Consider the following 23,519-nt stretch of genomic DNA (forward strand, 5'->3'; position numbering starts at 1 on the left):
AGAATATTGGTTTCCCTCCGAAACAATAGGAACGGAAGAGACGCAATAGGAAATTTGTGCTTTGTTCCAATATTAATGGGATATTGGTTGGTGTGTTGATGATATTCAGTATGGATTGGTACTCTGAGTTGAACATTCTCTCAGGTGTGTATTACCGTCATTACGTTTATTGATTATTAGGGTTTCAGGTGTCGTGTGTTTTTGGTGTGGGGGTTTCGAGTGTCGTGCCTTGTCGATGTTGTGTTTGTTGTTGGTGTTGACATCTGTGGTGTGAGTGGGTTTGTTGAATTGTGTTGGGAATTACTATGCGTTGTTGTGTCAATGTTATTGCTGGAACGTTAGTGTATGATGTGTAGTCTGTTAATCGTATATTGTGTGTGACATGACGGTGGAACGTAGCTAACATTTGTGTAAGTGCGGAATTGGATTGGTGTCATACTTTGGTAAGTGGTTATATGGGCCCTGTGTTGGCCTCTGTGATATACATAGTTATTAATCTGCATCGTACTGTAAATCTACCATGCATGAATGTTGTACACTACTGAAGCATATTGAGATGTGTTATCTATGTGAATATGGGATGTGGTCGTAGGGAAATTGTGGTTGTTCGGCATACTCTTGGATTCTTGGGTTAAGGTTTATGTTGATGTTGGTACGAAAGGTAAAATTCAGTTGTGTAGTGATAATTGTGAATTTGTGAATTCTGATCATAGGCAACATGAAGCACACATTGTAGTTAACGTTGAATTGGTGTTATGGCCGTTTATTGGCATTGGTGTACATGCCCTGTGTTTTGGATCTATATTTGTTGGTAACAAATCAGTGTGTTTGTCCGGCCCAAACATTCGACTAACGACATTAGCATTCTCACCATCCTCCATACAAACCACTCTCCCAACGTTGAGACCCGATCCCACACCCTGTGATTGAATGAGAACGTCAATGTATTTTAAACCGAACAACTTTGCAAGACACGTGTTTTGGATATCCTCATCGCCGTCCACCTTAAACTTATTATACCCAGGCAAACAACATATGAACCGCACCTGGGACCAATCCATCAAATTTCCCATATATAACATCGACTAACCGTGCGTACAACAACGCGTGATGCAACTTAATGACGACGTTGGTTTGTCCGTAATTGCAGAGTAGCAAAATAGCAGTGTCCACACCTGTGGCATAAATAAGAGGAAAAAAAAAACACATAATGCGGTTCACAATGTAACATCGAAACCCATACCAGAAATAACAACCTATTATGCACAAATCATCTGTGCCATGCAAGTATCCATTTGCATTACAAATTACACAGCAAAACCACCACAACATACCACCAGAAAAAACAACAGTCACAGACCATTGCCACCAGTAATGAACTCGAACAAAAATCAAACCATTACAAACAAAAATAACACCATAATACACACACTAACATCACGAATAAACCCACAGAAACTGTTAACCCCCAAACAACAAATGACTCACCTATTACAGTTTGATCGGCAACGCAACACTCCACACAAAGCACCTGTTGGAACGGGAAAAACACAACAAACCAAAAACAACTCACCACTATCTCTGCTCTAAACAAAGGTAACGTTAACCAATACAAGCATCTTGGGAAACGCCAAACAATCCATATCCATTACAAATTGATTTGCCGAAAATATGGAAAATACATCACAAAAGGGAACACAAAAGGGTAATCATGTAAACTACAATCTCACCAAAATCACCCAAATATGACTTTCCAAAAACATAAGACTAATTGGTCCATAAAAAACTCTTAGGACTAAATGGAATAACTTTTCCTCATATAAGATTTTTGAGTAAATTTTCCATTATTAAATTATAAGTTTAATTTAATTAAAAATAATAAATTAAAAATTATGGCATTATAAATTAATTTTTTTTAATGTTATTAAAAAATTAAATTTATATATTAAATAAAAATATTATTTTAGTGTTGTTAAATTAGAATTATATATTAAATAAAAAATATAAATTATAAATTTAATTTAATTGAAAATAATAAATTAAAAATTATGACCTTATAAATTAAAAATTTTTAGTGTTAAATTATAAATTACAAATTTAAAATTATATATTAAATAAAAATTATAAATTATAAATTACAAGGGTAAAATAATCTTTTGAACATTTATTCTTATCCAGTCCGTCCAACCAAACATTAATTCATTAAAAATAGTCCAGATATCTAATCTCATGACTAAACAAACATAGGATAAAAATCCAATCCAACCAAATAATTTAGGGACAATGTATCCCAGGACTTACGGCCGATGGATTACAATTCTCTTTTATCCAGTTCATCTAAACAAATACACCCTAAAAAAATTAAAATATCTACTAGTTTGTGCGATTTATATTCCAGAAAATAGCACAAACTATGAGTCATCCAGTTTGTGCTATTTTTAGTTTCAACATTCACTTTTCAACAAATTATTATTTTTTTTCTGTGTTTCTTTGTTTTTATTGATTTTTTTAAAATTTTTAAATACACTTAACATAAATATACTTAAAATATATAATATTTGTAAAAAAAATCTTTAAAAAATTCACTAAATACCAAAAATAAAAAAAGACACGATAATTTAATACATTTTAATATTTTGTGTATTTGTTAATTTTTTTTTGTAAATATTTTACTTTTTAGATAAAATGCATCTAAAAAAGTACAAAAAAATTCTTAAAATTTAAAAAATATTCACTAAAAACAAAAAAAAAAAATGAAAAATAAAAAATTTAATTCTCAGAAAATTGAAACCAAACAATGATTAAAAAAAAATTATGCGAGAAAAATAAATAGGGACTTTCAACTATTACTCTTATTTTCCAGTTTATTTATTGAGATTTCTCCTCCACTATTAAATTTTTTTGTACCAGTAATATATTGTTTTTGACGATTGTAATTCACTTGTAATAATGGCTTTCCTCATTTTGAAGCCCAAGACAGTGGTGTACATGGGTTTGCACTTGGGCCGGCCCTGTTCTAAGACCCTCTCTTCTCTTCCTTCCAGAAACATGAGCGGGAGAGCGATTCTTGCGAAGGATTCGAGCCGTACTAAAAAGTCCTTTTTGTTTCCCTCCAATCCCTTGCTCACTTTTTCTTCACGCAAATAACTTCTTTATTTCACACTACCATGTTACCCAGAGGAAAGTAGTTCGAAGGTTCTTTATCTATATACCGCCCACCACTTCTACTACTACCGTCACAACAAAAAAGAAAGCAGTTGGAAGCTTCTTTTTATCTATATAATACTATTACCATTTGAATGTGTCCAATTTGATGACCCCACCTTCCCAACTCCTTATAAATTCTCTCCTCTTTCTTCAATCATCTTCAAACTCACTCTCTCTCTCTCTCTCCTCCATCCATATACACTCAACAGAAAACATAAAAAGTGCAACTATATACATATACATGTACATGGGGAACAAAATTGAGGCAGAGAAGCTGTCAAAGATAGCAAATTTAACAACAGGCAAGAACAAAGTTGTAGTCCCTCCGGTTAGAGGAAGTGTTAAGCGCTGCATGTTTACAACTTTTTCCAAGAGTTTGAAGCTCATGAGCTTATGCCTCATCAATTCCGCTCCCTGCAACAAAAAACTATGAAGATTGTTATAACCATCTTTTGTCTTTTGTCCCAACCAAATTTATGCAAATTCTCACCCATTTGCTTCCTTTCTACAGTTGCAAATACTGTATTTTTAAGGAAAATAAGCTCTTGTGAGGGCGAGCCTTCAGTGTAGTTTTGTTTATAGCTTTTAAGTTGAAATCGACTATTAAGAATCTTGAGAAGTTGAGAAGGAATATTTTAACTTCCGTTTTCTGATAATTAATTTTTACCTTGTAGACTACATGAAATAAATCTGCATAATCAAAGTACCAAAATTGGGGATTAATTAGGTAGCTCAAACATTCTTCTATGATGGTATGAACTAAAATCCCAAAGCACTTGCTATACAACAGACTGAAAATGAACCCAAAATCTTTTCTGGGACTGGGACAAGAGAGACTATAGGTCCTTGCCAAACCTAAACCAGTTTCAAAATTCCACAGAAAGTACACTAAGCAACATGATTGTCACAAGAAAAAAAAGACACACACACACATTTTCGGCAGCTCCAGGATATGATCTTTCAGTTGGTGCAATGGTAATCAAATACTAGATTAACAAATTCTTCCCTAAAAAGAAAGAAAAATACAGAGATTTTATAGGACGCGCATGCATGTATTGTCAACAATAGTGGTGAAGGCCTTGGCAAAAGAATCAGAACTTCTAACCTAACAATGGAGATCTTGGGACAGTAGCTGCTTCACATCAGCATAATTATTGATTTCACCCACCATCATATTTGGCGTAGGCAATAGCTTTGTTGTGAGATATCAATCACATGATCAAAGAAATTATAACTAGATTCTCAGCATTAATGCGAGAAAGAATAACTTTGTCGATCATCTCTGTATTATCCTCAGTTGATGTAAAACAATGCACATCCAAAAGCAATTACAATTAGTTTCTCATGTTTCACAGGCCTGCTAGCATTGTCATTGTGAGCTAAGCATGCTGCATCAGAACAATTTAATTGATCATTTTGAGTAATTAGGACTGACCGTCTATTTTCAGTGACATAAGTGGTATGTTGGGCTTTTAGATTGGTGTAATTTGTTGTCAAGAATTGTTCCAAATGAACAGGAGAACATAGGCTGACTATTAAGAATGAGCAACAAAAGCTAATCACACCAGTTGATTCCGAGGTAGCAGAAGGAAAATCCATAATCACTCCTTCAACAAATAACTGAAAATAATCAGTTACTGCAGATACTCAGCTGTTTGATCATAGCTATATTTGTAACTTGCAGGTTTATAATTAGCGAAATCAGAAGCATATAGTTCTAGAACTTGTTTGTGAGGATCAGAGTATTAGCATCCTCCCAATACATAATTCTTTCGGAATAAGAATTCCCTATGCAAATGACTGATGGTGGAAAGATTCTCGTGTTAAACCGTATGTCTGCTTGGTTGTGGGTTCAACATGTGTCTGTTTCTAGGAAGCAGAAAATAAGCTTTGTCTTCCTTTTGTTAACTTTTCAAATTAGTTTCTTCTTTGAGTAACTGATCTCAGGAAATGAAATGTAATTAGTTTATCACCATCACGCTTAAAGCCTTTTGAACATGTAGATTGAATCTGTGTTGTGTGCAGAATAAGCAATACTGCTATAGATAGAAGAAAGAAAAGCAAGAATGTAGCAGGTGAAATTATTCAAATATGTGTGACTGGACATATTTCAATTTCTTGGCAAGCATGTCTGAATATAAAAATTTGAAGAAAGTGGAAACCAGAGTGAGACAGAGATAGAGAAATACCTGAACATTCGAAACTGAGGGTGGTCCATGCCTGTTGCATCATCAACAGTAGATATGGATATTGGCAGTATAATATCCAACAAGTTTGTTGTCACTGCATGAGATGAACATTACACCATCGATAAAATAGTCACGCTCAGTCCTGAAGAATGTTTTCATATGTGATTGAGAGCATCTCTAATCCTCAACCTTTTTCTCATCAAAGTACTCAACAATCATCTCCATCCATCCCATTCATCAAACGTTCATCAAATCAAGGGAGAACCATTTTTTCATCAAATCTTTCATCAAGTTAGAATTTTTTGAAAATTTAAGAAGATGAAGCATTGGAGGTTTTTTTTGTTTTTTTCAAGAGAGGAATTTTTAAAAAAGATTTTGATGAAAATGTGCTGAAAGGGTTGGAATAGTTCATATCAAATCAAGCTTTTCACTCAAATTTGAAATCAAATTAGATGGAAAAAAATTGATGAAGGGTTCAAAATTTTGAATACAGACAAATCAATCCAAATATATTCCATTTTCTTTTTCTTTTATATTTCACTTACATTGGATCAAATGTCTTCTTGATATAACAGCATAGGATGTAACAAAATGGAGTCTTCAAGAAACAATGAACACAATCTCATATTCTCATGTCATTCACCAAAATTCTATGTGCACAAAAAATTTTAAGTAGTAGGTTTGATTACGTAAACGGGTGGATTTTCATTTACCATTAAAAATAAATAAATAAATAAATAAAAACAGATTATACAAGCAATTAAGGTATCTTATTATTTTTCAACTAAATGTTCACATAAAATTTAAGATTTTTAAAGAAACATCAATCAAAAAAACCTTAAACCCTATTCATACACAGGTTTTTCAATTCTGCTTACCTGGTTTTGGATAACTCCTAGTTTCTAACAAATGCAATTTCACTGAAAATCAACAAGAACAAAACATAAACCCAACCCACCAAAAAGAGACATCTGATTTTCAATTGAAATCAGATTACAATAATGTGATCTAGCCAACATTCCAATTTCATTTCAGTTTCATGTATTTGCTAACATTTGCAGACTATTCAAAGAAGGAATTGATAGTTCATGAATTACATTTTGTATATTTTTCTTCATTAATTTGAAACTCTTATCATTCTTAAGATTACAAATGATCAAATAATAGATAGAGAAGTACAAAGTTAAAATGCACAGCAAATCAAAATTAAGATTTTAAACACCACTCACATTATCATTAGTTTGCAAGTAACAAAGCCTATTTTACACACTCCCAAAACAGGGTTTAGAGACATATCATCACACATATAAACACTACAATTCACATATACAATTGAATAGTTGTATACATTAATTTCAACCAGAGATTTCAATGGATTTAACATCAGGATTCCTAACCTCAACCTTGGGAACTGTAACGGTAAGTACTCCGTTCTCCATTGAAGCCATGACCTCATCCATTTTCGCATTTTCCGGCAGCCGGAACCGCCTCGTGAACCCGCCGGAGCTGTGCTCGACACGGTGCCAAGTATCGTTCTTCTCCTCCTCGAAATTCCTCTCACCGCTGATCTGCAAAACCCTATCGTCCTCCTCGATCTCGACCGTCACTTCCTCCTTCAGACCAGGAAGATCGGCCTTGAACATATGAGCTTCCTTTCAGTCCACGCGAGTGCTCGCGAATGCCGAATTTTCCCGCGAAGGTTGAAGGCAAGGGAAGTCTAGAGAGAAGGGATCGAAGATGGGTGCCTCGTCGGTTGCCGAAGAAGATGCTTGGGATCAGCGACGTCTTTTGCTTATTGGATTTGATAATGAAATGGAATTCAAGGAGATAAAGCTAGTTGAGTTTGATTTGCAGAGTGTTTGTTTACTTACAACTGTGTTTGGTTGCCGAGAAAATAGGACATAGTTGAACGTTGATCCGAGAGAGGAAATGTTCGTGTCAAACATATTTCATAAAGCTTGTGTTGATATAGACGAGGAAGGCACAGATCATCTGCGATTTCTCTTTCGCCGGTCGGCCATGAAACTGCAATACGTAATCTCGTCTTCCTCACTCTCTGTTGCGTAACAATCTAAGATCTGGAGTGCGTCATAGTGTTGAGACCCGTCTGTCTCAACACCGCTCTCTCTAGCTGCCATTCGCAACTTTTCTGTGTTGATATCATCATATCTGAATCCAAATCACAGAGAGAGACCACCACACAGTCTAGGCACCATTCACAGTGGAGTGGAAGGCTGCAGCTGGGTTTTGCTCGGTGGCTGGCATCACAGAGAGAGGAACAACACAGTGCCCTTTACCTGTTCGACAAAATGCCCCAGTGAAACCTTGTCACTGTGCTATCATAAGATGATTAAGGAGAAAGAGAAAGAGAAAGAGAAAGAGAAGGACAATGAGAGGGACAAAGAGGCTAGTAAGTTATCATTGAAGAAGGGTAAACTAGCGGAGAGCAAGCTAGGAGTTTGTAAATCAGGTGGATCAATTATCTACTGATGATATGCCTAATGTACTTCCCCGCTGGTCTACACGCATTCGAGGCCCCCCTAAATCTCTTTCACTTGGAGATTTTGTGGGACCGTGGCAAGGGCCCTCAAATGTAAACAAGAGGGGATTGAGGGACGTAGATTCGGAGGATAGCTCAATTGAGTGTGATTGTGATCTTGGTACAACACAGTTTCGCTGGATTGTGGAAATGCAAGCCTCACCTGAGCAATTACCAAAGCAGCATCAAACACCTAATGCATGGAACACACCAACTAGAATGCTAATTGATGTTGAGCAGTGGCCAAAATTGACCACTGTGTCCCCATTGGTGGCAAACGAAATGATGTTGTCAAATAAATTTGGCTCACTTAGGCCCCGTTTGGGAACTTACTTTTTTAGCTAATTAGCCAAAAAGTTACTAAATTAGCCAAAAAGCCAACAACTCATACCAAAAAGTCAAAGATTCTCTTTTCTCTCTACTTTTTGCACATCTTTTCGTAATTAGCCAAAAAGTTATCCCAAATATACAAGTTTTTTTTATCTACCTTTTTAGCTAAATAGCCAAAAAGTTACTAAATTAGCCTGTTCCCAAACGAGGCCTTAGTGCTGATTAAAGGAAAGAAGTAATGGGTTCCAAGCAACGAGAGAGTGATAAGCCTGTGCGAGCTTGTCGAAATGAGGATTCGGTTGATCTACATATGGAAGATGGTAGTGAAGGTCTGGATACACTTGCTATATCAGGTAAACCTCTACAAGTTGGGAGCTCTTTAATTAAAGAAGAGATTAACAAGGTGTCAAAATTGAAGTATAAAATAGGTGCCCATAAGATTGAGAACCAAGTAGATGGCATTTATAATGTCCCTATTGAGATCTCAAAAAAAGGCTTTTCTCATTGGGAAAATGCTTTGGTTGGATACTTCATTGATAAAAGATTCTCTTTCCATTATGTGAAAACTTGGACGGAGAAACTTTGGGAAAATTTGCTTGAGGACGTTGTCTCCATTGACAATGGTTTTTTTATTTTTAAAGTAAAAAGTGAAGAGGCTATGGACACAATCTTGGAAGATGGCCCCTATTATGTTGGGGCTAGATTGATTGTTATTAAAAAATGGCAACCTGGACTAAAACTAACAAAGTGTGAATTTTCAAGTGTGCCATTGTGGGTGAAGTTGTACAATGTTCCTTTGGAACTTTGGAGTGAAGAGGGTTTGGGTTACATAGCTAGCATCTTGGGAACTCCTCTTTATTTGGATGAGCCAACTTTCAAGAGAAGCAGACTTACGTTTGCGAGAATTTGTATTGAAGTGCCAGCAAATAAAGAGATTCCTAAGTCTTTCAAAATAAATCTTGGTTATGGTGACCCATATGAGATTCAAGTTGAGGTACCATGGAAGCCCTAAAGGTGTGATGGTTGTAAGACTTTTGGCCATACCACTAATTTGTACCCTCAAAAGCTAAAGTCTTTGAACCCTCCCTCCTTCAAACATGAGTGGAGAGTCAAGGACACTAAAACACAAATTCCGACTAAATGGGAAGTGGTGAAGAAAAAGGGGAGAGATGGTGGACAAGGTTTAACGCCATTGATCAACAAAGAGAGAGAGACGTAGTCTTCTATCCCCTCAACATCTAATGCCTTTGATGTCCTTGAATCGTGTGATATGGACGAGTTAGGAAATGGAGATTCAAGTCAAGAGTTGAGAAATAGAGGGAGTCCATCTCTAAGTGATCCTAGTTATGGGGAGACTTCAAAAGAGGATAATAGAAGAAAACTTAAAGCGAAACTTCATGACTTAAAGAATGCTAGAAGGAAATTCTAAATCCTTGTTTTGTTGGGAATGTTGTGCTTGTTTTCTATAAGCTCAGTTTGTTTTTTGATGGAGTAGTTTATTTTGTTTATTTTTGTGCTCCCATCAAAAGTTGTGTGTTGAACTTCATTGTATATTTTTCTTTTTTGGTTATAATATGACTTACTTATCCCAAAAAAAAAAAAAAAAAAAAAAAAGAGAGAAAATAGGAACATGTTAGGCATTTAATGCAAGGAGGGAAAAAGTGTAAAGATTATGATTTGTATGTTATATTTTATTTTATTAACTTATGTAGTTAATGTTATTTTTGTATTTTTTTAGCTAAAAATCCAAAACAATACCTAGCTTAATAGTACCTGTAAATATTTGATTTTTTTTTTATTGTAATATATTTGATAATAAATTTTGAATCTTATTCTAAATAAAAATAATTAAAGATATTTTCTTTGCAAATAATCCATTTTGAAATGTAATGGCATTTTTTTTTGATAAATAATGTTGGCACTTTCTTAATTATAAAGTTCTGTTTAGTTTGGTTTTTAGAAATTTTTTTCTAAAAAACTAAAAATTATATTTGTAAAAAAAAATAATTAAAAACACATTTTAATTTTCAAAAAACACATTTTTAGTATAATTTTAAAAGTAATTTTATCTTTTGGGAATGTATAAATAAGTTTTAAAAGTAATTTTTTTATATTTATTTTCTTTAAATTAGTTTTTATTTTTTCAAAAATCAAATATGACGACAACTTTGATGTCATTATTAAACCAATCCGTTAAATCAAAAAATCCAAATCTAAAAATATTTCATGTATTAAATATATCAATTACACATTAAAAACTTAATAATCATCCATTACATGATAACTATCCAAAAATATCTATTAACAACAAAAACAAAAACAATTACTCATTACATAATTATCATCTAAACACATACTAAAAATTAATTTAGTAAAAAAAATAAATATATAAAAATGCAAAAAAATTATTATTTTTATATAATTTTATTTTTGATGGGCATAAATAATTTTTAAAAAATTCAAAAATAACTGTTTGACATTTGTTTTTGTCAAACTAGTTTATAGCAAATCAATGACTTTACCCTTGAAATTGAACATTTTCCATTTGCAAAAGAAATAGTGTCTTCAATTGTCCTTATTTAGATAAAGATTTAAAATTTAAGGTCAAATGTATCACAATTGAAAGGTCAATGATCAAAATGACACAAATTCTAAACTACAGGCACTATTAATGTAATTCGTCCAAATTATTTGTTTAAAGCCAATTGGCCCAACATGTAGTAGGCCTCACGAATAATATTAGAGATATCGAATGAATTACTAAATATTCTACACACTTTAAATGAATTATGAAAGCTAAGAGAGTGAATGGGATTAGATACTCTAGTTGTCGTAGCTGTGAACAACGGATACTAGGGGTTGTGCGTATCGATTTGTGCATATTATTGTTACTAACGCATTAAGTGTCCCGCTTGGAGAGTATGTTCGCAAGAATGAAACTTAAAAAATTTTGTAATTTATTTGGGCTCTCTAACACTTTTGGGGATTGGTGTAATTTAATACTATTATTTTAGGGATACTTTTTACATATTTGTCTTTTGTTTTGGTACTCATAATGATATCGAGAAATTTATTAAAATGATAAATGATTGGAACATTCTGATTTTTGTTTGTGAATTTTAATTTATTTGTGTTAATTTATAGTGAAAAATATAAGTAGTTGAATTGTATCGTTAAAAATTATTTTTGTAATGAACATATATCATTAAAAATTAGAGTAAGACCTATGAATAAATAAGTCTGACCCATAAAATCAGTTGTAATTGCGCCTAATATTTAAGGAAAAATAACTTCCCAATGGTAACTGACACCACTAAAAAAGTTTCATCAATTGCAATATTAATGAAAAAAATAAAAATAATTACCAAAGGATGAAATCCTTAAGTAAAGGCTTGGGTAAAAATTTAGAAACATTAAATAAATTTGGGTCACCACAACCCCTTTCCCCTATTGACGTCTCCTTCCCTTATTGTTACACCTCTTTCCACCACTAACCCATTCCCTTCTTTTCTTTTTCTCATTGTCACGTTGGATTTGGTTCTTTGAAAAAGTTTCATTTGACTCTAATTTATTGAACAAATTAAGAGAGTGAAATTAAAATTTTATGGTAAGGCAAAATTGTAATAATAAAAGGTAAATGCTACTAGCATCTACATCTTTTATTTGGACCACCCACCTATAATTTTTTATTACAAATTTATTCTATCATAAAATTTCATTTTTACTCTTAATTATCCAAACCTTAACCCTAAATCCCCTCCACTCAACCACCACGCATCATTACTATCACTAGTTACTATTAGGGATGGTCATTTTAATCTAATCCGCAAGGACCCGTTCATACCTGTCCAAATGGAGCAGATTTTACCCGACTTGACACTTATGTGAGGCGAGGGTGGGTATCACATCTTCCGATCTAAACCCAACCCGATATAATTAAAAAATGTATAAAAATAAAATAGTATATATGTATATGTATATATATAATATAATTAGATATAAGAAACGAATACTAAAAGTCTACGGTTCTGTTTAAATATAAATAAATAGTAATCATAAAAGTCTTACTGTTTATATAAATGAAAATAAGAGAAATTATTTAATATATTAAGGATTTAAATGATTCTTAATTTTTTTGGCTATTAGAAATGCGGTCATGTATCCATGGGTATCAGGTATCCACGGGAGCGAGGGTGGGGTTGAAAAAATCCACTCGTACTGGGAGTGGGGGATAACAAACCCGCCCCAAACCCGTCTCATGGCCATCCCTAGTTGCCATCCCTAATCCCTTTCCATTGGGACCTGCAAAACTAACAAAGCCGTTAAAGGCTTCATAATTTCGGGAACGAAATATCCTAAGATGGAGAGAGTGTAACACTCTGTATTCCTTAGACTAGTGGGATTGCTCTTGACACTCTTATTATTGTACTTGGAGCCTCTTTGATTCATTTTAGAATATTGATTGAGGTGGTTTATAATGGTAAAGTACGATTGAACCAAAAACATTGGTTCGGATAATTGTCCTATGAACAGTCTTTACTCTTTTTCCTTTTTATCTTTCCACACTTTTGAATGTGAAACTAGAACCATTGGAAAACTTGTTTCCGGGGCTTCGATTTAGACACAAGAACCATCCAAAACGGAGTCCAGGCGAGGGAGTTATCCCTATTTGAAATTTGAGTACCTGAGTTGGAAACAAGTCCGCTAGAGTGGTCTGCGAGAATTTCAGAGATTCTGGGAGCTTTTTTTCACCGCTCAAGCCAAGTTTTGGCCGCTCGAACGGTCTGATCGAAATCAAGCACTTTAAAGTGAATTTTTGGCCCAAACTTTTCATTCTTTCTTCCTCTCTTCTCTCCCTCTTCTCCATACCCGAAACCCTAGACCTTCAAATTTTGATTTCTTCTACTTTTATCAAAGATTTATCCTAGATTTTGCACGATAAGCAAAAAGGAAGTGAATACGAACATATCTACCGATTGAATCGCTTTATCTTCGAAGTTCTCTTTGGATATTCATCTTCTTGTCTTTATTCTTGAAGTAAGGATACTTTTAACTTAATATATTTATGATTTGAGATATATATGTGATATTTTGTTAGTTATAGTAATGTATGAGATGATTTTGTGATATAAAGTGGGTTTGTTGAATTAAAAGGGGTTTGCCTCTATGTTTTGGAAAAGTTTATCACTATCCTTCTTGATTATTGTTAGAAATGATGAATATTGATTCTTTATGTGTAAAGGAGGGGAAAACCCTAATTTTTTTCCCCAAAAACCCTAGTTCTCAAATTTGATTTAGTAATGGGTTTGACCAAATTGACTCTTAAATCTTGAAATTGGGTGAATGATTATAGAAATGGTGTTGAGACATGAGATCATTAAATTTTCTTGGATATACGTATTAAAATAGAGGAATATTGAGATTGTGGAAATTGTGAAATCTTTTAGTTGTTGATATTATTAATGCTGTTGTGGACTACACAAACCTTAGGGAAAATTTATTTGAAAACTCATGTGTCATGTACATTATAATTTCTCTTGTGATCCTACAATTTTGTGGATTTTGAAAAGTGTTGGAAGGGGGAGTAAATAACATATGAGTCAGTTGGGTTTTGGTAATGGGTTGTGTGTTGTATTTGGTACTTGCACGGGGAGTCAATGTGCCTAATTGCCCTGTCTGCGCATATTGCTGGACGAATATGGGAAAGGTTTTTGGGTGTCCACGAACATGTTATTTATAGAGTCAGCAAATGTGAAAAAACTTGATTTTGGGTGTTCACGAGCCTACTGTTTATAGAGTCGGTGAATATGGAAAAACCTTATTTTGGGTGTCCATGAGCCTACCGTTTATAGAGTCGGCGAATGTGAAAAAAACTTGATTTTAAGTGTCTACAAGCCCGCTATTTCAGGAGTTGGTGAAAGTGGAGAGAGAAATATTTTGGGTGCCCATCGCCTTGCGGTTTTTAAAGTCAACAAATGTAGGAATATTTTTTTTTATATAAATCTATATATGTATATATGGTTTTGCGGCTCTTACTTGGGGCGTCATAGCGTATTTACCACCCTATGGTTGTAGATGAGATTTTGAATAAAAATCATGCATTGAACATTTTTGGTTTTAAAAGAGAAAATAAGGATTTTGTCCTAACAAGTGCATGACATGATCATATGCATTTCGATTATTTATATGTATTGTTAATAGTATTTCCTACTGGGCATTAGCTATCCCTAACTAACAACATTTCAGGAATTGATGGTGTGACTCCGCCCAAGTGACAAGGCGGTGAAGATTTTGAATAGAGCACGTGGGCTCATTGGATGTTATTTGTTGAAGCTCCAAGCTAATGTGTCTTAGGACTGAATGTCCACTCTTTTGTGTAACCAAGGGATCTCCTTGAAACTTGTACGCTATTAGGGCATCTTTACTTTAATTTCTTAAATTTGAAAAATATAACCTGTATTGTGAGCATAAGATGTAATAGTTTAATATAGTTCATTAAGAACAAGATTTACTAAATGAGAGATAATATTTTTCTTAAAGCATTATCTTACCAAAAATGAATTTATTTGATGGAAACGGGTGAATATTTAATAAAAATTGACTATATAAAGGTTTATAATTTTTGGGGCGTTACACGCCACTCCCAACCCATCCTCACTTAACCCAACATCGTAGGCGACTGAAACTCTAACAACTAATATCACCCGAAACACCATTTCTTTCTTTCTTTCTTTTACCTTTGCAATTTTGACCGCCAATGCCGATTGGCCTCTAATTTCTGCTACTTGCCACCACTCCTTAATGATCCCTAACCCATCACTCACGCTATTTTGCCATTACAAATCCCTCTATTGCCTTTCCCCACTATTTCAAACCCCTTTCCCATCGATTCTTGCCACTCTCACTACCTATTCTACACATTTCTCCTCCATTTCAACCCTTTCCTCCCATCCAACACCCTCAACAACTCAAACCCTAAGCCACAAAAACCCCTAAAAGCCCTCAAGTCCCTCATTGTTGCTACCCCCTCCCTACTTTGTTGCTAATAAAACTAATCGGGAGCAAATCCAATATCTGTAGGGTAAATGTTCCATATGTGTAAGATGTATGTCCAAGTTGTACATATTGTAATAGACTGTCTCAATCCATCTCATTTGCCACTTCATCTACTCTCCCTCACTACTCCCCCCATATCTCTACTCACACTAACACTCCTGTATGACTCTTTCTTCGATTTTGGCCATCATTGTCCCTTTCTTACCCATTTTTATCGCCCCTTCACCAATTCTTGTTGCGTATATTTTAACTTGTACTTTGCACAAATTAAACCTGTACTCTACTAGTTTTTACAGCAGTAAATGGAGAGAGTATGCGGCCGCGACGAGGAGCTGTAAGGGTTTAGAGGTTTCAAAGGCTATGGTTTGGGTTGATTAAGTCGTTGGGTGTAGTGGGAAGAGGTTGGGGTAGATGAGGACGGTAAGAGAATTGCGAAAATGGATGGGAGAGAGATTGTAGTGGTGGTGGATGAGAGTGTGGGATAGGTTATAGGTAGTCAAAGAGGGTGTTTCGTCTGATGTTAATGGCTACGATTTGAATTGTCTACGGTATTGGTTGGGTGTGGATGGACTTAAGGTAGTAGAGGTAAGTGAAGGAGTATAAAAAAGGGTTCAAAAGGAATGGAAGACTGTCAAAGGAATGTGAAGGGGTGGGCGACCAAGAAGGTAAAAGTGGTGGAGGTGGCGAGGAAAGACAGAGGAAGTAGTGACAAATAATGGAAGAACGAGGGTTGCAAAATATATAAAATATATTTTTTTAAAATTTATTTTGAAAAATTAAAAAAAAAAATCCAAAAAAGAAAAAAAAAATATACATGAAAATGATAATTTCTTATTTATTTCATTTTATTCGTTAAATTATTTTTTATTTTTTAATTTTACATTTGCACTAAGCGTAACTGTGTTATTTTTAATTTCTATGTTTTCATTTCAATACTTAAATAACATTTTTTATTTAAGTAATTTTAAATAATTTTATTGTTCATACTAATTTCAACCATCCATCTCATTTTAGTTTTGCAATTTTTTAAAACTAAAGTATTTTTAATTTATTTTAAAATATAAATATTTAATATTTGTGACACCCCGAACGTTTAAATTAAATACCACTTAAATAATTATAGTTATATATAATTGTGGGTGTACGTGAGAATATATATTAAATAATAAAAAAATACAAAATTTATTTTGGCACTGGGTTATATGGGATTAATTAGGGATTATTATTTGAAATTAAATAATTATAATACTAGTTGGGTCAAATTAAAATAAAATAAAATAAAATAGTAAATAAATAATTAGGCTAAACAAATAGATATAATAAATATAATATATCTATGGAATGATAACAGATCCTGGAATTAAATTCATATCAGATTATGAAGGATTTGCTAATCTAAGGTAATTAAGGGCTGCTTGTGTGTTGGGCAAATGCATATATGCCACTTGGGCTCTCCAAAGTATGGGAGAGGGTGAGTCACCCAATAGGATAATTATATCATCCTTAGGCTTGGTGGGTATATAAGGGTGGATTGGGCTGAAAAACACGTATTGAACAGAGGAAAAAGAAAACAAAAAGAAAGAAAAGAGAAGAAAGAAAAATCGAGAGAGAGAAGAGTAAGGAACTTATAGTACGGAAGTTCCTATAGTAAAGTAAAGTTAAGGGTTATAATTAAGGTGAGTTATATTATATCTTAATTTATCATTATATGTTTGATGAATGTTTTGAGTTACCATAGCTTATTTTATACAAGTTATATTTATTAAGTTATATAAATAAAAGTTATGTTTATAAATATTTCAGTTACGTGGGTTACTTTCTAAACTCTATTTACTTAAAAGGAAACCCATGGATATGTGTGTTTAAAAGTATATATTTGACTATAACCTTATAAACAATTATATTTTGTAAGTACTACCACGAGAGTCCCACGTCTTGGGGGACTTAAATAACCACTGGCCTCTGTTTGACCACTTTGTGGTCCTCTGTTTGTCGTGGATCCATTGACCTCTGTTTTGACTGTCACTTCTGTGACCTCCGTTCTGTTCTGTTTTATACCGTGGTTATGATTATTTATTTACATGATTTCTGTATTCTGTCACTTTAAATAAATTGTTATTTTAAATTAAATTATGCAAATATTTTAGCCTAACTAATTATCCATGGTTATTTTTTATTCCCTACACTCTTGGCATAATATTTCTCACTCTGCTATGTGCTTATAGCTCTTACCCTTTCAGGTGGCGAGATATAGGGGAATCCATAACCCCACAAAATGGAACCTGCATATGGACTGATGTTGAATCACTATTTTATCTTTCTTTTTTTTATATATTTTTGCTCCTTTTGTTTCTATTCGGGGCTGATCACTGAATAATAAAATAATGAAAGCCCTAGAAATGTATTTCCTCTTTCTTAAATAGTAAAATGAAGTAAAATTTCTGTTTAATTATTTTAATTTTCACTTGTACAACTTATTTTGCTTCGAATAAGAATAAGTTAGTAAGTTACGATTCTAACCCTAAGCCCTGGGGTCGGGTCGGGTCGGGTCGTGACAAAGGTGGTATCAGAGCAACGGGTTATAAATAAATCTATAAATAAAACCATGTAGCCAAGAAAAATATAGGAAAATAAAAATAAAATAATAATAATAATAAATATTTACCTGTGACGTTAATTTTCCCTGTGTAAAATCTCACGTTTATTCTGGTGTTGTAGGGATGTCAGAGATTTACCTTGATGATGCTTTTTGGAATGACCTCCAGGCCATCAATTTAGATGAAATCTTAGCCGAACACCCTGCCTCCGCCCCCGCTCCCGCTTCACCTGAAGGTTGGGCAGATTTTGAGGAAATAGTCAGGGGATTGCACCCAGGCCTTGGCCAGTTGATGGGTCGGCCAATTTATATCCAGGTTGACCCTACCGACGTCCCACACTTATTATGGAGGCACAGCCTTGTCCATACACGCAGACGTTTTCTCGGACCATCTCGCGTCCTTGGCGTCGCCCCGGGTCACGACCGCCTGCATTATATTATAGGCCCTCTACCCCCAAAGTTTGCAGCCAGGAGGGGGAATGTGTACCCCGAAGATTATATTTTCACCACAGTCCCTAACCCACTGGAGATCATTAATATTCAAAATGTTGACTTTGCTAATGACCTATCATATGTTGAGACACCTAGTTGGATTGTCGATCGAGCATTTGTGGGTCATATACGGTTTATCCCCATTTTCACGGTCCAGGTAGCATGGATGTGTTTTGGTGTAGTCTAGTTGGGGTGCGAGTTTGAGCTTTTTATGCAGCACTATTTTCCCTGATTTTTCGGCCCATCTGACCCACCACTCTAGATTTGGGTAGTAGAAAATCTTTTGTATGCTGATCCTGATATGTTCTAATCCCTTTTTGTTGACTTTTGTTTTTGTTTACCGCAGGGATGGGACACTAACCTATGCTGACTAATGTAATATGAATTGTAAAAAAAAAATAAAATAAAAATGTGTAATGTTGGCAGTTTATATAAATATAAATTGTGCTACATATATACATATATATATATATATATATGCTGCGTTGAAAATATAATGCCTCGTTTATTCCTTGTAGAATGGCCAATAATGGTAATGGAAGTGAGTCATCAGTTAGTGGCACCGAATCGATGGAAAGAGTAATGGAAATAGCAGTTACTAGCTTTCTGCAAGCCTTGCAAACTAATATCAACAATGGGACGCCGGAATGGCAAGAAGGGCCGGTTACCATAAAACAGTTCCAAGATCTAAAACCCACCACATTTACCGGCGGCCCAGATCCAATGGTAGTAGACGCTTGGGTTAAAGACATGGAAAAGATTTTTCGTGCCCTACCCTGCACCGAGAGACAAAAGGTAACTTTCGCCATTTTCACTTTCAAAGACAATGCACAGGAATGGTGGCTTCTCACTCTGGCCAAAGAAGAAATTACGACTTGGGCAAGATTCTTGGAAGTAATCTACAAAAAATACTTTCCAGATTCATTGCGGGAATAGAAGGCATCCGAATTCATACATCTTAAGCAAGGAACCATGACGGTGGCCGAATATGAGAGCAAGTTCACACAACTCGCTTGGTTTGCAACATATGTCATCCCCACTGAAACTCGAAAAGTAATAAAATTTGAAGCAGGATTAGATGTTGGAATTAAAGACAGACTTGAGGTCTTGAAATTACCAACCTATGCAGAAGTGGTGGACCGGGCGTACGTAGCAGAAAAGGAAATTAAAGCCTCGCGTTTCGGAGAACCAAGCTACAAGAAGCGATTCTGGGAAAGAGATAACAGAAGACCCGGTGTTGCACCCCAGAAAAAAATGAACATGGGCACAACCAGCTCAGGCCACCAAGGTCCTACCAACCTCCGACGTGGCACTATTCCAAATTGCCCCACTTGTGGGAGGGCTCATTGGGGACAATGCCATCGAGACACGGGAGCATGTTTTAGATGCGGACAGTTTGGCCACTTGCTAAGGGATTGTCCAAAGATGGTTTAATCCTACAGCCAGCCCCTCTGGCCCAGTTAGGAGAACCGCAGGACCTGGAGGAGAAAAGAAAAATCAAAACTGCCAAGGTCGGGTTTTCGCCTTGGTACCTGGAAAACTGGAAGTTACCGAAAATGTGGTGTCAGGTACACTTTGTATTTGTGGTCTTTTAGCTCCTGTCCTTATTGACTCTGGGTCAACTCATTCTTTTGTTGTACCACACTTTGCTGCTAAGTTGACATCAACACCCGAACCATTAGGATATACATTGTCTGTGTCTTTTCCTTCTGGTAAGTCTGCCTGTAGTACTGATTGTACAAATCCTGTGCTATGTTCCTAAAAAGCAAAACCTTATATGTAAACTTGATTCCCCTCCGCATTGGAAACTTTGATGCAATCTTAGGCATGGATTGGCTGGCTGCCAACCACGCCTCTATCGATTGTAAAGCCAAAAAGGTCTCTCTCAAGTTACCAAACCAACCCGAACTTGTCTTTGATGGGGCTGAAGTTTCTAACCCTTCCTGTATTATATCCTCCATGGCGGCCCAACGACTTCTAAGAAAGGGTTGTGGTAGCTACATTTGTTATGTGATTAATACACAAAAAGAGGCCCCCACCGTTGATGCAATTCTTGTAGTTCAAGAATTCCCGGATGTCTTTCTTGAAGATCTACCCGGTATTCCAGTTGATCGGGAGATCGAATTCACCAATTAAACCTAACTTGGCACGCAGCCTATATCAAAAGCTCCTTATCGCATGTCGATGACAGAATTGAAAGAGCTGAAGACTCAACTCCAGGAACTCTTGGACAAAGGTTTCATTCGGCCTACTACCTCACCCTGGGGAGCTCTAGTATTGTTCGTGAAGAAAAAGGATGGCACAATGAGATTATGTATCGATTACCGGGAGCTGAATAAGGCTACCATCAAGAATCGATATCCTCTGCAGCGAATCGATATCTTGTTCGATCAACTCCAAGGCGCACAAGTATTTTCCAAAATTGGCTTACATTCTGGCTACCATCAACTAAAGGTTAAAACAGAAAGCATTGAAAAGACTGTCTTCAGAACCCGTTACGGACACTACGAATTTCTCGTCATGCCTTTTGGCGTCACAAATGCCCCAGCAGCCTTCATGGACCTCATGAACAGAGTGTTCAAACTTTATCTTGATGAGTTCGTCATCGTCTTCATTAACGACATCCTCATATACTCCAAGTCACCAGAAGCCCATGAGCAGCACTTGCGAATGGTTTTACAAACACTACGTGATCATAAACTTTATGCCAAGTTGAAGAAATGCAAATTCTGGATCACTAGTGTACACTTTCTCGGTCATGTCATTAATAAAGATGGCATCTCGCTTGACCCCAAAAAAGTTGCAGCAATCGTGGACTGGCCACGACCCACTAATGTGTCAGAAATCCGAAGTTTCTTGAGTCTAGCCAGTTATTATCGACGCTTCGTGCAAGATTTCTCAAAGATAGCATCGCCCTTGACCCAACTAACTCAGAAGAACACACCCTTTGAATGGACTGATAAACAGGAGCGTTGCTTTCAAGAATTAAAAGGTCGACTTGTGTCAGCCCCTATACTAGCACTCCCTACCGGACCAGATGGGTTCGTAATCTATAGTGATGCCTCATACAATGGGTTGGGTTGCATTTTCATGCAAGACAGAAAAGTCATTGCTTATGCGCCACGACAATTAAAGACTCACGAGAAGAACTACCCGACTCACGATTTGGAATTGCTTGCGGTGATCTTTGCTCTCAAAATCTGGCGTCATTATCTCTACGGTACGACCTGCGATATTTATACTGACCACAAGAGTCTAAAATATCTATTCACACAGAAGGAACTAAATATGAGGCAACGATGGTGGTTAGAATTTATGAAAGACTACGATATAGAAATCCATCATCATTCAGGCAAAGCTAACGTAGTGGCAGATGCACTGAGCCGAAAGTTGACGAGAAGTTTGGCATGCACTCTCGTTTCCCGCAAGGTCAATGGATTGCTCGCCAATGTAACCGTGAAGCCTACATTGATTAGAGAAATTAAAGCACGCCAATTGGAAGATAAACTCTTGAAGAAAAGGTACGAGGAACAAGGAAGAACGCCTGATCCTGATTTCATTATAAGCAATGGAATACTGAAATTTCGGAATCGAATTTGCATACCCGACATCCCGGAACTCAAAAAGAAGATACTGGAGGAAGCTCATAACTCGAGATTTGCAGTCCACCCTGGCAACACAAAGATGTATCGTGATCTGAAGGAACACTACTGGTGGACCAGAATGAAAAGAGATATAGCAAGCCATGTTTCCAAATGTCTGCATTGTCAGCGCGTTAAAGCAGAACATCAGAGACCTGCAAGGCTGCTGCAACCACTCCCTATTCCTGAATGGAAATGGGAACACATTAGTATGGACTTCGTGGTCGAGCTACCACAGTCTTTTTCAAAGAATGATACAATATGGGTTATAGTAGACCGATTGACAAAGTCAGCACATTTTCTACCAATCAAAATCATGTACCCTCTGAGTAAGTTTGCCACTTTATATATCAAGGAGATTATTCGGTTGCATGGTATCCCAGTATCGATCGTGTCTGACCGAGACCCTCATTTCGTGTCTCACTTCTGGAATAAATTGCAAGAAGCTTTGGGAACTACACTGAAGTTCAGCACGGCCTATCATCCACAAACCGATGGGCAATCCGAAAGAATAATCCAGACATTGGAGGACATGTTACGTGTATGCGTGTTGGACCTTAAAGGTAACTGGGATGAGCACCTACCTTTGGTGGAATTTGCCTATAACAACAGTTATCAGGCAAGCATTGGAATGGCGCCGTATGAAGCCCTATATGGAAAGAGATGTCGATCACCTCTGTGCTGGACAGAGGTCGGGGACAGGAAATTGTTAGGACCCAAAATCGTGCAAGTCACAAGTGAGAAAATCCAACTCATCCAACAGCGGATTCGCACTGCCCAGAGCCGCCAAAAAAGTTATGCAGATACTCGGAGACGAGACTTGGAATTTAAAGTAGGAGATCATGTGTTTCTCAAAATCTCACCAACAAGAGGAGTGATCCGATTCGGAAAGCACGGAAAGCTAAACCCACGTTACATCGGGCCATTCGAGATACTGGAAAGAATTGGTCCTGTAGCCTATCGCCTTGTACTACCTCCTGAGCTATCTAATATCCACAACGTGTTTCACGTTTCAATGCTCTGACGGTATCTCCGAGATCCAGAACATGTCATCGACTATGAGAACTTGGAAGTTCGAGAAGATCTCTCTTACAAAGAACAGCCAATGCAGATTCTTGATCGTCGTAATCAAGTTATCCGAAACAAGACCATGCCGCTAGTAAAGGTCTTATGGCGAAATCATCACATCGAAGGAGCTACGTGGGAAACAGAAAGTCAAATGCGAGCCAAATACTCACACCTCTTCGGAAGTTAAGGTACGTCAAGTTTGGGACAAACTCCTATTTAGAAGGGAAGAAATGTGACACCCCGAACGTTTAAATTAAATACCACTTAAATAATTATAGTTATATATAATTGTGGGTGTACGTGAGAATATATATTAAATAATAAAAAAATACATAATTTATTTTGGCACTGGGTTATATGGGATTAATTAGGGATTATTATTTGAAATCAAATAATTATTG

General features: G+C 35.9%; 1 protein-coding gene and 1 long non-coding RNA gene across 2 annotated transcripts; one reads left to right on the forward strand and one right to left on the reverse strand.

The window, feature by feature from the left end:
- Positions 1–3,253: 3,253 nt before the first annotated feature.
- Positions 3,254–7,839, reverse strand: LOC114276790 (uncharacterized). The gene is made up of 3 exons (XR_003634364.2): positions 6,794–7,839; positions 5,397–5,490; positions 3,254–3,621 (listed from the first exon to the last, which is right to left on the reverse strand). It is a non-coding gene; the product is annotated as an uncharacterized LOC114276790 (long non-coding RNA).
- Positions 7,840–8,503: 664 nt separating this feature from the next.
- On the forward strand, positions 8,504–9,277 carry LOC114276754 (uncharacterized). The gene has a single exon (XM_028218564.2). The coding sequence runs from the start codon at positions 8,504–8,506 to the stop codon at positions 9,275–9,277; it is 774 nt and encodes a 257-aa protein (XP_028074365.2).
- The last annotated feature ends 14,242 nt before the right edge of the window (positions 9,278–23,519 follow it).

Source organism: Camellia sinensis, chromosome 5 (genome assembly GCF_055761805.1).
Source record: "Camellia sinensis isolate YWXY chromosome 5, ASM5576180v1, whole genome shotgun sequence".
NCBI classification, from domain to species: Eukaryota; Viridiplantae; Streptophyta; class Magnoliopsida; order Ericales; family Theaceae; genus Camellia; species Camellia sinensis.

Excerpts from the sequence above, each read along its gene's own strand:
- LOC114276754 (XM_028218564.2), top strand. The coding sequence starts at position 8,504 with ATGGGTTCCAAGCAACGAGAGAGTGATAAGCCTGTGCGAGCTTGTCGA.